At 42.8% G+C, this 18,268-nt stretch overlaps 1 protein-coding gene across 2 annotated transcripts in view; it reads left to right on the top strand.

Annotated features, from left to right (window-relative positions):
- Positions 1–18,268, top strand: part of pcolce2b (procollagen C-endopeptidase enhancer 2b) — a 58,732-nt gene that overhangs the window by 38,726 nt on the left and 1,738 nt on the right. For both annotated transcript variants that reach the window (XM_061965935.1, XM_061965934.1), the window contains exons 6-8: positions 29–192; positions 287–370; positions 14,671–14,838. In XM_061965935.1, the coding sequence (XP_061821919.1) occupies positions 29–192; positions 287–370; positions 14,671–14,838 (416 nt within the window). The remainder of the gene's footprint in view (positions 1–28; positions 193–286; positions 371–14,670; positions 14,839–18,268) is intronic.

Below are 18,268 nucleotides of genomic sequence, written 5' to 3'. Positions count from 1 at the left end.
TCATGTTTGACCGCCGCCCGCTTTCTAGGCCCGTCCTGTCCGAGGGCAACCGGCTGGTGGTCCAGTTCCTGTCGGACCTCAGCCTGACGGCGGACGGCTTCGTCGGCCACTACAAGTTCCGCCCCAAGAAGTTCTCCGTGGCGACCACGCCACCTCCCGCCACCACGCCGCCCGCCACCAGCAGGATCACACGTAGCTAGCAGCCTGCTTCTTCTCGTCTGACTCGCATGTCAAAGCACTGCCATTAAACCTAATTATGTGTGTGTGTGTGTGTGTGTGTGTGCAGCTCTCAAGTACTCCGTGGCTTTGTGTCGGCAGAAATGCAAAAGACGAGGAACCCTCGAAAGCAACTTTTGCTTAAGCAACTTTGGTAAGTACATCTCTTGTTGTCTGTTATTTTCATTATTTTATATATAACTCGACGATATACGTTAAAAAAATGTGGTCGAGGGCGGAAAGTCAAAGGCATTTAAAGTGAGTTTGTATATATCCATCCATCCATCCATTTTCTACCGCTTATTCCCTTTTGGGGTCGCGGGGGGCGCTGGAGCCTATCTCAGCTACAATCGGGCGGAAGGCGGGGTACACCCTGGACAAGTATATATATATATTAGAGATGCGCGGATAGGCAATTATTTCATCCGCAACCGCATCAGAAAGTCGTCAACCATCCGCCATCCACCCGATGTAACATTTGATCAGACCTGCACCCGCCCGCCATCCGCCCGCACCCGCCCGTTGTTATATATCTAATATAGACGATGCAAGGCATTAGTGAGGCATACCTGCCAACTACTCCGGTTTTCCCGTAATTCGTACGGTTTTCATCAACCTATTCCGGGTTACGGTTGCAGTGATAAAAAATACGGTTTTTCATTAATTAAAAAAAAAAAAAAGGGTGAAAACTACGCGAATTGCACCTTGTGCAGACAAGATTTTTCGATCGGACACGGAGGAATTAGCGATGTAAAAGACCACGTTGGGACAAAAAAAACACAAGTCTAATGCCGTTGCTAGCGATACAAGTGGAAAACTTTCAACGTTTTTCGTCGCCCAAACAGATTCTTTGGATGTGATAAATGCCGAAGTTTTATTTACGGAGGCAATAATTGAGCATGGACTTCCAATCGCACTGGCTGATCACATGGGACAGTTAAATGTTTGTAATGCAACCTTTAAAAATCATTACGCGGTGATCGCGGTCCCAAAAATTAACTTTTCTTGCATGATAATGTCCAGAAAAACTCGCTTTATATTACTATAGAGTCCTTTTAACGAATGAGTTTGATGGTTTATCACAAACCTTAAATGAAAGAAGTCCTTTGTTCTCCTGCACCATGCATGCGCTTTGGCCTTGCTTCGTGTTTGGTGCGCAATCCTGTCGGCTGTATTTCACAGCACGTCTTTGACAACTTGAAGTGGCATAAAACATTTAAAACAAGTCCAAGTTCAAGAAATCTTGTTAAATGTTGACAGCATAACTACCAAAATACAGAAGTATGTCCTTAATATTTTTGCAGTGCTATTTCTGTTGAAAAGTTCAAATGATTACATTAGAGATGTGATGTGCCACTTTTCAAGTGTCTGATGGCTTCAATTAATTTTCATGAATTTTTCATATTTTGAATTCTTTTGAAAGGCTTACAAAAAAAACTACATTTGAATTGTAATTCCATGCTATTGACAGGACTATTAATTTTAATGAAGTTAGCTTACCATGTTTACAGTATGATAATTGTGATAGAAATGTGAATTTTAGGCACAGAATATTTTTTACAATTGAACAAGGCAGTAGATTATACAAGCTTGGACAGAAAGTTAATAATGACACCAATTTTTTTTTTAATGGAATTGTTTAGTACTGTTTTAACATTTGTTTACTGTAAAAAGTGTTTATACTTTCAATGAACAAATTGAAGTCTTGTGAAAGGTTGACAGGATAACTGGCATTAACTGTCAAAATAATTTCAAACTATTGAAGTTAGCTTACAGAATAAACATGTCAATCAACCCATATGATTTTTGCTGTAATATTTTCGTTTTGAAAAGTCACTGTGACTGATAGAAAAGTGATGGTTTTAGCAACATTTTAACCTGTTTGAATGCTAATAATCATTTTGCGTCGGGGGGCGAAGCCCTGAACCCTCCACCAGGACTTTGTCCTGGACCTACCTGCGGCCCTTGGACCCTGGCTACTAGGTTTTTCTGATTTCAAAAGTTGGCAGGTATGGTGAGGTTATAAAGCTTTTGCCTGTTAAAGAAAGGAGACTGATCCAATGCAGCACAGACATTCGCGTGCCACGCTGTCACGACCCAGACGCACACCAGTGCGCAATCATATGGGAGCCGCGCTGAGCGCACCTCCAAACGCGTCTCGCTGCCGGCGACGGCCGAGTATGGGCCCGACGCTCCAGCGCCATCCATTTTCAGGGCTAGTTGATTCGGCAGGTGGGTTGTTACACACTCCTTAGCGGGTTCCGACTTCCATGGCCACCGTCCTGCTGTCTATATCAACTAGGGTGAGCCCCACCCCTTTCGTGAGCGCACTGCGCGCGGAGTGACCCCTGTTACAAGCCCCCGGGCAGGTAAGCTGCTTACCTGCTGCGCGTGACGCCGGCCGCGGCGAAGGCGGACGAGGCGGGGTGTCGGTGCGGTGGGCGCGGTGGTGACCCTGGACGTGCGTCGGGCCCTTCTCGCGGATCGCCTCAGCTACGGCTCCCGGTGGGGCCCTCTCGGGGGAAGGGGCCTCGGTCCCGGACCCCGGCGAGGCTCCGTAAAAGTGTCCATCTCTTTTTTTTTTCTTCTTCTGTTGTGGCATATGCTGCAGGTGCCTGCTCGTTTTTCGTATGTGGGTAACAACATTTAACTATGTATATATATTTACCAATTGGTTTAACTGCCACCCGCCTGAATCTATTTAAAATCTAATTTTTTTTTATTTCAACCGCCCGACCCGACCCGCGGATAAAATCAAATTTTTTTTAATTTCATCCGCCCGATCCGCGGATAATCCGCGGACTCCGCGGTTGTGCCCGCAAACCGCGCATCTCTAATATATATATATATATATATATATATATATATATGTCTTAATAAGGTTATCCAAAAAATAGTGCTCGATACCGTAGTAGAGCGCAATATATGTATGTGTGGGAAAAAAAATCACAAGACTACTTCATCTCTACAGGCCTGTTTCATGAGGGGGGGTTCCCTCAATCATCAGGAGATTTTAATGGGAGCATTCGCATACCATGGTTTATATAGGGCACAGAGTGGGTGGGTACAGGCTGGCGTAGGGGCGTGGTGATTGGCTCATGTGTTACCTAGGAGGTGTTTCCGTCTGTGGCGGCATGCTGTTACAATTTCGCTGCGCTTGTTGAGGGATGACAGGTCTGGACGGTAAATAATAAACAGTTTCTCTTTCAAGCATAGGTTGCATCTTTTATTACCACTATTGTAAGGTGTGCTGGATGCAAGAATTTGCCATGTTATTGAATATTCAACATTATTGTCTTTGAGGTCCCAAATGTGTTTGCTGAGTTCTGTGGTATTTCGCAGGTTTTGGTTCCTGAAAGAAGCCTTGTGATTGTTCCATCTGGTTTTAAACTCTCCCTCGGTTAATCCTACATATGTGTCGGATGTGTTAATGTCCTTGCGTGTTACCTTAGATTGGTAGACAACTGATGTTTGTAAGCACCCCCCGTTGAGAGGGCAATCAGGTTTCTTTCGACAGTTACAGCCTTTGTTGGTTTTGGAGTCGCTCTGTCTGGGGGCCGACGGCTCATTTGCAATTGTTTTGTTGTGGTTTGAGATGATTTGTCGTATATTGTTCATGCAGCTGTAGCTCAATTTAATGTTGTTCTTGTTGAATACTTTTCTTAGGGTGTTGTCTTTGGGAAAGTGTTTGTCAATCAGATTGAGGAATTTGTGTCCAATGTTCGTTGAGACGTTTTTGCTGTATGGGGGGTTGTACCAGATGATGTCGTTTCGTTTTCTGTTCTTTTTTGGCTGGTTTCCTGGCGTGGGTTCATAGGTGAGGGTGAAATTGTATCCGCTTTCATCAAGGGCTTTTTGGTACGGGGGGGTTGCTTGGTCAACGTTGACGTTTTTGCTGTATGGGGGGTTGTACCAGATGATGTCGTTTCGTTTTACAGTACACCATGGCAAAAAAAGAACAATGCAACATTTGACGTCACTATGGGAAGTTTTGACGGAGCAGAAACGTGTGAACTCGTTGGGAGTTTCCTCCTCTCCCAGCTCGCTAGCCTCAATCTGAACCTTGGTATTTACCGTGATGACGGACTGGCAGTGTGTCGCGCCTCGCCAAGGAGCAGCGAGAATACCAAGAAGCGCATATGCCAAATTTTCAAAGAGAACGGCCTACGGATCACGATTGAAGCCAACAAGCAAACCGTCAACTTCCTTGACGTCACTTTCAACCTGAGAAATAACAGCTACCAACCATTCACGAAATCCAACACAACACTCCAATACGTGCACCATGACAGCAACCACCCACCCACCACCACGAAAAGAATACCTACCGGAATCAATAAAAGGCTATCGATGCTGTCATCTAGCAAAGCTGAATTTGACCAAGCAACCCCCCCGTACCAAAAAGCCCTTGATGAAAGCGGATACAATTTCACCCTCACCTATGAACCCACGCCAGAAAACCAGCCAAAAAAGAACAGAAAACGAAACGACATCATCTGGTACAACCCCCCATACAGCAAAAACGTCTCAACTAACATTGGACACAAATTCCTCAATCTGATTGACAAACACTTTCCCAAAGACAACAACCTAAGAAAAGTATTCAACAAGAACAACATTAAATTGAGCTACAGCTGCATGAACAATATACGACAAATCATCTCAAACCACAACAAAACAATTGCAAATGAGCCGTCGGCCCCCAGACAGAGCGACTCCAAAACCAACAAAGGCTGTAACTGCCGAAAGAAACCTGATTGCCCTCTCAACGGGGGGTGCTTACAAACATCAGTTGTCTACCAATCTAAGGTAACACGCAAGGACATTAACACATCCGACACATATGTAGGATTAACCGAGGGAGAGTTTAAAACCAGATGGAACAATCACAAGGCTTCTTTCAGGAACAAAAACCTGCGAAATACCACAGAACTCAGCAAACACATTTGGGACCTCAAAGACAATAATGTTGAATATTCAATAACATGGCAAATTCTTGCATCCAGCACACCTTACAATAGTGGTAATAAAAGATGCAACCTATGCTTGAAAGAGAAACTGTTTATTATTTACCGTCCAGACCTGTCATCCCTCAACAAGCGCAGCGAAATTGTAACAGCATGCCGCCACAGACGGAAACACCTCCTAGGTAACACATGAGCCAATCACCACGCCCCTAGGCCAGCCTGTACCCACCCACTCTGTGCCCTATATAAACCATGGTATGCGAATGCTCCCATTAAAATCTCCTGATGATTGAGGGCGCCCCCCCTCATGAAACAGGCCTGTAGAGATGAAATAGTCTTGTGATTTTTTACCCCACACATACATATATATATATATATATATACACATATATATACAGTACATACTGTATATACATACATATACATCCAAAAGCAGTGAAGTTGTCAGGTTGTGTAAATGGTAAATAAAAAGAGAATACAACAAATCCTTTTCAACTTATATTCTATTGATATCATGTTCACACTGAGAAACTTCATTTTTTTTTTGCAAATAATCATGAACTTAGACTTTAATGGCAGCAACACATTGCAAAAAAAAAAGCATTTTTACCAGTGTGTTACATGGCCTTTCCTTTTTAACAACACTCAGTAAAGGTTTGGGAACTGAGGAGACACATTTTTGAAGTGGAATTATTTCCCATTCTAGCTTGATGTACAGCTTAAGTTGTATTTTAGCCTTCACACATTTTCAATGTCTGGACTACAGGCAGGCCAGTCTAGTACGCGCACTCTTTTACTATGAAGCCACGCTGTTGTAACACATGGCTTGGCATTGTCTTGCTGAAATAAGCAGGGGCGTCCATTAATGTCCTTTGTGTTCTTTGATGTTCCCCTCTTACACACATGCTGTGTTATTTTTTTCCCTTGGCCTCAGTCTGGACCCCCTTTTCCAGGGCCCAGGCTTAGACTGATTTTTATTTTCTCCCACCCCCCACCCCCAGCGTTTACCTGTTTCTCACCTTTTTTGTAAGGGGCGCATCAGCAATCCTGTTCTGCCTCCCTGTAATGTCTGTCTGCTCTTGAATGGGTTTGTGCTGAACATCTTCATTTCCCCTCAGGGATTATTCAAGTATTTCTGATTCTGATTCTGATAACGCTGCTTGGGTGGCAACATATGTTGCTCCAAAACCTGTATGTACCTTTTCAGCATTAATGGTGCCTTCACAGATGTGTAAGTTACCCATGTCTTGGGCACTAATACACCCCCATACCACTTTACACTTTGCACCTAGAACAGTCCGGATGGTTCTTTTCCTCTTTGGTCCACAGTTTCCAAAAACAATTTGAAATGTGGACTCGTCAGACCACAGAACACTTTTCCACTTTGCATGAGTCCATCTTAGATGAGCTCGGGGCCCAGAGAAGCCGGCGGCGTTTCTGGGTGTTGTTGATAAATGGCTGTGGTTTTGCATAGTAAGAGTTTTAACTTGCACTTACAGATGTAGCGACCAACTGTAGTTACTGACAGTGGTTTTCTGAAGTGTTCCTGAGCCCATGTGGTGATATCCTTTACACGCCGATGTGGCTTTTTGATGCAGTACCGCCTGGGGGGGATCCAAGGTGCGTAATATCATGGCTTACGTGCAGGGCCGGCCCGTGGCATAGGCCGTATAGGCAAAATGCTAAGGGCGCCGTCCATAAGGGGGCGCCACGCCAGTGCCACAAATGTTGGAGAAAAAAAAAAGAGAAAAAAAAGTTGGTACTATTATTTCTAAATACAAAAAATAATCCCACGTTAATTAAAATGCAAAGTAAAGCCTATTTAATAGAAATATTATTTGTTACAACATTACGCGCCCCCTCCCTTCCCGTATCATGACTCTTTTTGGACGTCACCACATCAAAAAAATCAACACAAGATGTCAAAACGGCCAAAACTGTCAGGTGCCCAGGGAAGAAAAAAGAGAAAAGAAGAGGAGGAGAAACGAGAAAAGGACAGAGGTAGCAGGTAGGTAACGTTAGCTTACATGAAATTATTTGTCTGTTACAGAATGTGATAGTAACCTGGCTTTTTAGCATTAAGCTAATGTTACATGATTCGGCAATTGCTAATCAATAAATAGCTAGTTCTGTTTTAACGTCGGGTTAATATTGTGGAGGGGGCTAAATTGTTATGGGAAATAATAATGTAACGTTAGGTAATTACAGTACTCCCACCTTACATTCCTCAGGGACATTTGTATTAGATCTTTTAAGCAGGTGTTTTTTGTTTACATTGTTATTGCCATCTGGTTAGCTAATGTTTGCCCTGCAGGTAATAGTCACTTTTCCACCCCTTTATATATTAGGTATAGTTGTAAGTAAAAAAAAAAAAAAGGTCAAAGACAAAGCTATTCGGGTTCTTGTGAGTATATACACTTCACTGCCGATGTGGAAGGGCGCCACCTAAAATCTTGCCTAGGGCGCCAGATTGGTTAGGGCCGGGCCTGCTTACGTGCAGTGATTTCTCCAGATTCTCCGAACCTTTTGATGATATTACGGAGCGCAGATGGTGAAATCCCTAAAATTCCTTGCTTGAGAAATGTTGTTCTTAAACAATTTGCTCAGGCATTTGTTGACAAAGTGGTGACCCTCGCCCCCGTCCTTGTTTGTGAATGACTGAGCATTTCTTGGAATCTACTTTTATACTCAATCATGGCACCCACCTGTTCCCAATTAGCCTGCTCACCTGTGGGATGTTCCAAATAAGTCTTTGATGAGCATTCCTCAACTTTCTCACTCTTTTTTGCCACTTTTGGCAGCTTTTTTTGAAACATGTTGCAGGGATCAAATTCCAAATGAGCTAATATTTGCAAAAAATAACAAAGTTTCTGAGTGTGAACATGAAATATCTTGTCTTTGCAGTCTATTCAATTGAATATAAGTTGAAAAGGATTTGTTGTATTCTCTTTTTATTGACCATTTACACAACCTGACAACTTCACTGCTTTTGGGGTTTGTAGATGCATACACATGTATACACACTAGAGATGCGCGGATAGGCAATTATTTCATCCGCAACCGCATCAGAAAGTCGTCAACCATCCGCCATCCACCCGATGTAACGTTTGATCAGAACTGCACCCGCCCGCCATCCGCCCGTTGTTATATATCTAATATAGACGATGCAAGGCATTAGTGAGGCATACCTGCCAACTACTCCGGTTTTCCCGTAATTCGTACGGTTTTCATCAACCTATTCCGGGTTACGGTTGCAGTGATAAAAAAATACGGTTTTTCATTAATTAAAAAAAAAAAAAAAAGGGTGAAAACTAGGCGAATTGCACCTTGTGCAGACAAGATTTTTCGATCGGACACGGAGGAATTAGCGATGTAAAAGACCACGTTGGGACAAAAAAAAACACAAGTCTAATGCCGTTGCTAGCGATACAAGTGGAAAACTTTCGACGTTTTTCGTCGCCCAAGCAGATTCTTTGGATGTGGTAAATGCCGAAGTTTTATTTACGGAGGCAATAATTGAGCATGGACTTCCAATCGCACTGGCTGATCACATGGGACAGTTAATAATGTAATGCAACCTTTAAAAATCATTACGCGGTGATCGCGGTCCCAAAAATAAACTTTTCTTGCATGATAATGTCCAGAAAAACTCGCTTTATATTACTATAGAGTCCTTTTAACGAATGAGTTTGATGGTTTATCACAAACCTTAAATGAAAGAAGTCCTTTGTTCTCCTGCACCATGCATGCGCTTTGGCCTTGCTTCGTGTTTGGTGCGCAATCCTGTCGGCTGTATTTCACAGCACGACATACTGTTAAAAGTGTTTATACTATTTATGCTTTCAAGTCCAAGTTGAAGAAATCCTGTTAAATGTTGACAGCATAACTACCAAAATACAGAAGTATGTCCTTAATATTTTTGCAGTGCTATTTCTGTTGAAAAGTTCAAATGATTACATTAGAGATGTGATGTGCCACTTTTCAAGTGTCTGATGGCTTCAATTAATTTTCATTCATTTTTCATATTTGGAATTCTTTTGAAAGGCTTACAAAAAAACTACATTTGAATTGTAATTCCATGCTATTGACAGGACTATTAATTTTAATGAAGTTAGCTTACCATGTTTACAGTATGATAATTGTGATAGAAATGTGAATTTTAGGCACAGAATATTTTTTACAATTGAACAAGGCAGTAGATTATACAAGCTTGGACAGAAAGTTAATAATGACACCAATTTTTTTTTTAATGGAATTGTTTAGTACTGTTTTACCATTTGTTTACTGTAAAAAGTGTTTATACTGTTTATACTTTCAATGAACAAATTGAAGTCTTGTGAAAGGTTGACAGGATAACTGGCATTAACTGTCAAAATAATTTCAAACTATTGAAGTTAGCTTACAGAATAAACATGCCAATCAAATGATTTTTGCTGTAATATTTTTGTTTTGAAAAGTCACTGTGACTGATAGAAAAGTGATGGTTTTAGCAACATTTTAACCTGTCTGAATGCTAATAATCATTTTGCGTCGGGGGGCGAAACCCTGAACCCTCCACCAGGACTTTGTCCTGGACCTACCGGGGCCTGCGGCCCTTGGACCCTGGCTACTAGGTTTTTCTGATTTCAAAAGTTGGCAGGTATGGTGAGGTTATAAAGCTTTTGCCTGTTAAAGAAAGGAGACTGATCCAATGCAGCACAGACATTCGCGACCCAGACGCACACCAGTGCGCAATCATATGGGAGCCGCGCTGAGCGCACCTCCAAGCGCGTCTCGCTGCCGGCGACGGCCGGGTATGGGCCCGACGCTCCAGCGCCATCCATTTTCAGGGCTAGTTGATTCGGCAGGTGGGTTGTTTCACACTCCTTAGCGGGTTCCGACTTCCATGGCCACCGTCCTGCTCTCTATATCAACCAGGGTGAGCCCCACCCCTTTCGTGAGCGCACTGCGCGCGGAGTGACCCCTGTTACGCGCCCCCGGCAACAGGGGTGGCGGGCAGGTAAGCTGCGCGGGCGGAGCGCGCGGAGTGACCCCTGTTACGAGCCCCCGGCCACGGGGGTGGCGGGCAGGTAAGCTGCTTACCTGCTGCGCGTGACGCCGGCCGCGGCGAAGGCGGACGAGGCGGGGTGTCGGTGCGGTGGGCGCGGTGGTGACCCTGGACGTACGTCGGGCCCTTCTCGCGGATCGCCTCAGCTACGGCTCCCGGTGGGGCCCTCTCGGGGGAAGGGGCCTCGGTCCCGGACCCCGGCGAGGCGTCCCTTCTCCGCTCCGTAAAAGTGTCCATCTCTTTTCTTCTTCTGTTGTGGCATATGCAGCAGGTGCCTGCTCGTTTTTCGTATGTGGGTAACAACATTTAACTATGTATATATATTTACCAATTGGTTTAACTGCCACCCGCCTGAATCTATTTAAAATCTAATTTTTTTTTATTTCAATCGCCCGACCCGACCCGCGGATAAAATCTAAATTTTTTTTATATATAATTCAACGATATACGTTAAAAAAATGTGGTCGAGGGCCGAAAGTCAAAGGCATTTAAAGTGAGTGTGTATATATCCATCCATCCATCCATTTTCTACCGCTTATTCCCTTTTGGGGTCACGGGGGGCGCTGGAGCCTATCTCAGCTACAATCGGGCGGAAGGCGGGGTACACCCTGGACAAGTATATATATATTAGAGATGCGCGGATAGGCAATTATTTCATCCGCAACCGCATCAGAAAGTCGTCAACCATCCGCCATCCACCCGATCTAATATTTGATCAGAACCGCACCCGCCCGCTATTATATATCTAATATAGACGATGCAAGGCATTAGTGAGGTTATAAAGCTTTTGCCTGTTAAAGAAAGGAGACCGATCCAATGCAGCACGGACATTCGCGTGCCACGCTGTCACGACCCAGACGCACACCAGTGCGCAATCATATGGGAGCCGCGCTGAGCGCACCTCCAAGCGCGTCTCGCTGCCGGCGACGGCCGGGTATATGGGCCCGATGCTCCAGCGCCATCCATTTTCAGGGCTAGTTGATTCGGCAGGTGGGTTGTTTCACACTCCTTAGCGGGTTCCGACTTCCATGGCCACCGTCCTGCTCTCTATATCAACCAGGGTGAGCCCCACCCCTTTCGTGAGCGCACTGCGCGCGGAGTGACCCCTGTTACGCGCCCCTGGCAACAGGGGTGGCGGACTCCGCGGTTGTGCCCGCAAACCGCGCATCTCTAATATACACACACATATATATATATATATATATATATATATATATATATATATATATATATGAATATTTTATTTTGATGTAAGAACTACATGAAAAGTGGCTGAATGATATTTGCTCAGTAAAAATGGTTATAAGACATAAAAAATGAGTGAAATGATGTGTTTTAAAGAATTGTTTTGATGGGAGACAACCTCCTATGGAATGTGTGTACAGATGATTGAAGGCATGAAAGAGGTGCTGTTGGAGAGGAGGGTGCAAGTACACTAAGCACACATTACAGTACACTAACTGCGCTGTGTGGCTGCTAAATGAAAGTGATTCACACGCTGATGTTTACTTCCTGCCGTGGTGACCACATGATGTTTACTTCCTGCCCTGGTGACCACATGACCACATGGGCTTTTGCAAAGATGTTGAGAAGTTGTCATCTCCACTTGGAGCAGACACTTCTTCCTCCAGTGGACACAAACGTTTGATGTCCCCTGCAGCAAAGTGTGAAGATCTATGAGCGTCTTCATTCCTGGCGGGAATGAAAGAGTCGACATGTCACGTCCTGGAAGAATGCTCAGTCACATTTCCTCTGTGTACTACTGTAGCTACACTCCCACTACTGTAGCTACACTCACACTACTGCATCTACACTCACACTACTGTATCTACACTCACACTACTGCATCTACACTCCGACTACTGCATCTACACTCCTACTACTGTCTACACTCCAACTACTGCATCTACACTCCTACTACTGTATCTACACTCCGACTACTGTATCTAAACTCCTACTACTGTATCTACACTCCTACTACTGTATCTACACTCGTACTACTGTATCTACACTCCTACTACTGTATCTAAACTCCTACTACTGTATCTACACTCCAACTACTGTATCTAAACTCCTACTACTGTATCTACACTCCAACTACTGTATCTAAACTCCTACTACTGTATCTACATTCACACTCGTACTACAGCACCTACACACGTACTACTGTATCTACACTCCTACTACTGCATCTACACTCCGACTACTGTATCTACACTCACACTCGTACTACTGCATCTACACACGTACGACTGTATCTACACTCGTACTACTGTATCTACACTCCGACTACTGTATCTACACTCCGACTACTGCATCTACACTCCGACTACTGTATCTACACTCACACTACTGCATCTACACACGTACTACTGTATCTACACTCCTACTACTGTATCTACACTCCGACTACTGTATCTACACTCGTACTACTGTATCTACACTCGTACTACTGTATCTACACTCCTACTACTGCATCTACACTCCGACTACTGTATCTACACTCACACTCGTACTACTGCATCTACACACGTACTACTGTATCTACACTCCGACTACTGTATCTACACTCCGACTACTGTATCTACACTCCGACTACTGTATCTACACTCCTACTACTGTATCTACACTCGTACTACTGTATCTACACTCACTCGTACTACTGCATCTACACACGTACTACTGAATCGACACTCGTACTACTGCATCTACACTCCGACTACTGTATCTACTCCTACTACTGTATCTACACTCCTACTACTGCATCTACACTCCTACTACTGTATCTACACTCGTACTACTGTAGCTACACTCGCACTATTGCATCCACACTCCTACTACTGCATCTACACTCGTACTACTGTATCTACACTCACACTCGTACTACTGCATCTACACTCGTACTACTGTATCTACACTCCTACTACTGTATCTACACTCACACTCGTACTACTGTGTCTACACTCGTACTACTGTGTCTACACTCGTACTACTGTATCTACACTCGTACTACTGTGTCTACACTCGTACTACTGTATCTACACTCTAACTACTGTATCTACACTCCTACTACTGTATCTACACTCCTACTACTGCATCTACACTCCTACTACTGTATCTACACTCGTACTACTGTAGCTACACTCGCACTATTGCATCTACACTCCTACTACTGCATCTACACTCGTACTACTGTATCTACACTCACACTCGTACTACTGCATCTACACTCGTACTACTGTATCTACACTCCTACTACTGTATCTACACTCACACTCGTACTACTGTGTCTACACTCGTACTACTGTGTCTACACTCGTACTACTGTATCTACACTCGTACTACTGTGTCTACACTCGTACTACTGTGTCTACACTCGTACTACTGTATCTACACTCCAACTACTGCATCTACACTCCTACTACTGCATCTAGACTCCTACTACTGCATCAACACTCCTACTACTGTATCTACACTCGTACTACGGTATCTACACTCCTACAACTGTATCTACACTCCTACTACTGTATCTACACTCCTACTACTGTAGCTACACTCCTACTACTGTATCAACACTCGTACTACTGTATCTACACTCACACTCGTACTACAGCATCTACACTCGTACTACTGTAGCTACACTCGTATTACTGTATCTACACTCCTACTACTGTAGCTACACTCCTACTACTGTATCAACACTCGCACTACTGTAGCTACACTCCTACTACTGTATCAACACTCGTACTACTGTATCTACACTCACACTCGTACTACTGCATCTACACTCGTACTACTGTATCTACACTCATACTACTGTATCTAAACTCCTACTACTGTATCTACACTCGTACTACTGTATCTACACTCACACTCGTACTACTGCATCTACACTCGTACTACTGTATCTACACTCATACTACTGTAACTACACTCACACTCCTACTACTGCATCTACACTCGTACTACTGCATCTACACTCGTACTACTGCATCTACACTCGTACTATTGTATCTACACTCTTATTACTGCATCTACACTCGTCATCATGACACGTAAACCGGATTCACATATGGTCCATCATGAGAGGTAAACCAGATTCACATATGGTCCATCATGAGAGGTAAACCAGATTCACATATGGTCCATCATGACACGTAAACCAGATTCACATATAGTCCATCATTACACGTAAAATCTTCAAGAACGAAATAGTGTTTAGCAAACAGGAAGTCGGCCATCGTGGTTTCCGTCAGACGTCTATAGGCCAAAAAACGCTTTAAAGAACTGGTTCAGATCCAAAAGAGGGCGGGCTTTAATGCTTACAACACATTAGCGGCCCCTAGTTGTCAATCACTTTGACTAAACTTGATACGACTATGCATGTCCTTGATATTATTATTATTATTATTATTAAGCAGAATGTTTTGCTACCTGCAGTGATCACAGGCACCGTCATCTCGGCCGTGACCAGAGGGGGCAGCGCACACGTCACCGTGTCCATCGTCAGCGTGTTGAAGGAAGGCAGCCTGGCCATCCAGCAGGCGGGCAAGACCATGAGCACCAAGATCCTGGTCCTGTGTCGCAAGTGTCCGCTCGTCACAAGAGGTGAGATTTTCCAAGTTTTAGCCCTGGGACACTGCTGAAAAGATGTCATTTATTGCAGCGTTCCTTCATTGTTGGGCCACAAAAACAATTTTTGTAATACACAAACTAACAGAAGAAGTCGGGAGGTTAGATATCATTACTGAATATGATTAAGATCAAGAGAAATATTACGAGTTCAGTGTTATAATTTGAGTGGGCCCCGGACCCCTCTGTAGTGGAAAAGTTGGGCCCAAAAAGATTTAAGAACCCCTGAGTTGTTGTATTGGTTTAAAAAGTGAAGAATACGAAAATGCATGCTTTTATTTTGAAGTCCGCAGCACTCAATAGAAAAAGTTTGAACACCCCTGTACACGTACACACACACACACACACACATTTACAGTAGTTATGTGTAAAAAAAACAAGACTTTTACAGTAAAATGTGTTTTAAATACTGACTTAGTTTTCTCTTGGTCTTATACAACGTTTAACAATAATGTGAAGTAACAGTCAAAACAAACATTAAAACATTTTTTTTATAACAACACATATTTAAATATTTTATATTTACAAATGTTTTCATACTATCCATATTTTCAATATTATACACATTTTTATACTACACAATTTTGTATATTTATACATATTTTTACATTTATATATATATCTATATAATATATATTTTTTATAATTATACATATTTTTAAATTTATACATATTTTATACCATCCATATTTTTTATATTCATATATATTTTTACAATTATATATTTTCATATTTTTTTATATTTATACATTTTTATATTTATACTATACATATTTTTTATATTATGCACATTTTTATATTTGCACATATTTTTATATTACCCTTTTTTTATACATATTTTCACATTTATATATATATTTTTTTATAATATATTTATACATATTTTTACATTTATAAATATTTCTATAATATAATTTTTAATATTTATACATATAAAATATGTATAGATATAAAAATAAGAATTTTATACTACACATATTTTAATTTTTTAAATATTTATACATATTTGATATTAAACATATTTGATATTATACATATTTTTATATTTGTACTAGAGATGCGCGGTTTGCGGGCACAACCGCGGAGTCCGCGGATTATCCGCGGATCGGGCGGATGAAATAAAAAAAAAAAAGATTTTATCCGCGCGGGGGTCGGGTCGGGCGGATTAATTAGATTTTTTTTTTTGTTTTTTTTTTGCGGGTGGCAGTTAAACCAATTGGTAAATATATATACATAGTTAAATGTTGTTACCCACATACGAAAAACGAGCAGGCACCTGCAGCATATGCCACAACAGAAGAAGAAAAAAGAAAAGAGATGGACACTTTTATGGAGCGGAGAAGGGACGCCTCGCCGGGGTCCGGGACCGAGGCCCCTTCCCCCGAGAGGGCCCCACCGGGAGCCGTAGCTGAGGCGATCCGCGAGAAGGGCCCGACGCACGTCCAGGGTCACTACCGCGCCCACCACACCGACACCCCGCCTCGTCCGCCTTCGCCGCGGCCGGCGTCACGCGCAGCAGGTAAGCAGCTTACCTGCCCGCCACCCCCGTGGCCGGGGGCTCGTAACAGGGGTCACTCCGCGCGCTCCGCCCGCGCAGCTTACCTGCCCGCCACCCCTGTTGCCGGGGGCGCGTAACAGGGGTCACTCCGCGCGCAGTGCGCTCACGAAAGGGGTGGGGCTCACCCTGGTTTATATAGACAGCAGGACGGTGGCCATGGAAGTCGGAACCCGCTAAGGAGTGTGTAACAACCCACCTGCCGAATCAACTAGCCCTGAAAATGGATGGCGCTGGAGCGTCGGGCCCATACCTGGCCGTCGCCGGCAGCGAGACGCGCTTGGAGGTGCGCTCAGCGCGGCTCCCATATGATTGCGCACTGGTGTGCGAAAGTCTGTGCTGCATTGGATCAGTCTCCTTTCTTTAACAGGCAAAGGCTTTATAAACTCACCATACCTGCCAACTTTTGAAATCAGAAAAACCTAGTAGCCAGGGTCCAAGGGCCGCAGGCCCCGGTAGGTCCAGGACAAAGTCCTGGTGGAGGGTTCAGGGCTTCGCCCCCCGACGCAAAATGATTATTAGCATTCAGACAGGTTAAAATGTTGCTGAAACCATCACTTTTCTATCAGTCACAGTGACTTTTCAAAACAAAAATATTACAGCAAAAATCATATGGGTTGATTGACATGTTTATTCTGTAAGCTAACTTCAATAGTTTGATATTATTTTGACAGTTAATGCCAGTTATCCTGTCAACCTTTCACAAGACTTCAATTTGTTAATTGAAAGTATAAACACTTTTTACAGTAAACAAATGGTAAAACAGTACTAAACAATTCCATAAAAAAAAAAAATGGTGTCATTATTAACTTTCTGTCCAAGCTTGTATAATCTACTGCCTTGTTCAATTGTAAAAAATATTCTGTGCCTAAAATTCACATTTCTATCACAATTATCATACTGTAAACAAGCTAACTTCATTAAAATTAATAGTCCTGTCAATAGCATGGAATTACAATTCAAATGTAGTTTTTTTGTAAGCCTTTCAAAAGAATTCAAAATATGAAAAATTAATGAAAATTAATTTAAGCCATCAGACACTTGAAAAGTGGCACATCACATCTCTAATGTAATCATTTGAACTTTTCAACAGAAATAGCACTGCAAAAATATTAAGGACATACTTCTGTATTTTGGTAGTTATGCTGTCAACATTTAACAAGATTTCTTCAACTTGGACTTGAAAGCATAAATAGTATAAACACTTTTAACAGTATGTCGTACTGTGAAATACAGCCGACAGGATTGCGCACCAAACACGAAGCAAGGCCAAAGCGCATGCATGGTGCAGGAGAACAAAGGACTTCTTTCATTTAAGGTTTGTGATAAACCATCAAACTAATTCGTTAAAAGGACTCTATAGTAATATAAAGCGAATTTTTCTGGACATTATCATGCAAGAAAAGTTTATTTTTGGGACCGCGATCACTGCGTAATGATTTTTAAAGGTTGCATTACAAACATTTAACTGTCCCATGTGATCAGCCAGTGCGATTGGAAATCCATGCTCAATTATTGCCTCCGTAAATAAAACTTCGGGCGGGTGCGGGCGGATGCAGTTCTGATCAAACGTTACATCGGGTGGATGGCGGACGACTTTCTGACGCGGTTGCGGATGAAATAAATTGCCTATCCGCGCATCTCTAATTTGTACATATTTTTATATCATACATATTTTATATTATACATATGTTTGTATTTATACATATATGATATACTATATTAAAGATGACATGTGAGGAGCAGATTCATCTCATGCTTCTCCTCCTATTCCTTTTTTTCCTCCTCTCTTTACCTTCTTGTCTTTTCCTCCTCTTCCTTCTCCTCCTCCTCCTCCTCCTGCTCCTGCTC

The sequence above is a fragment of the Nerophis lumbriciformis genome, linkage group LG07 (assembly GCF_033978685.3).
Source record: "Nerophis lumbriciformis linkage group LG07, RoL_Nlum_v2.1, whole genome shotgun sequence".
Classification (NCBI taxonomy): Eukaryota; Metazoa; Chordata; class Actinopteri; order Syngnathiformes; family Syngnathidae; genus Nerophis; species Nerophis lumbriciformis.
The sequence above is the reverse complement of the archived record's forward strand: the minus strand, read 5'-3'. Positions and strand labels throughout refer to the sequence as shown.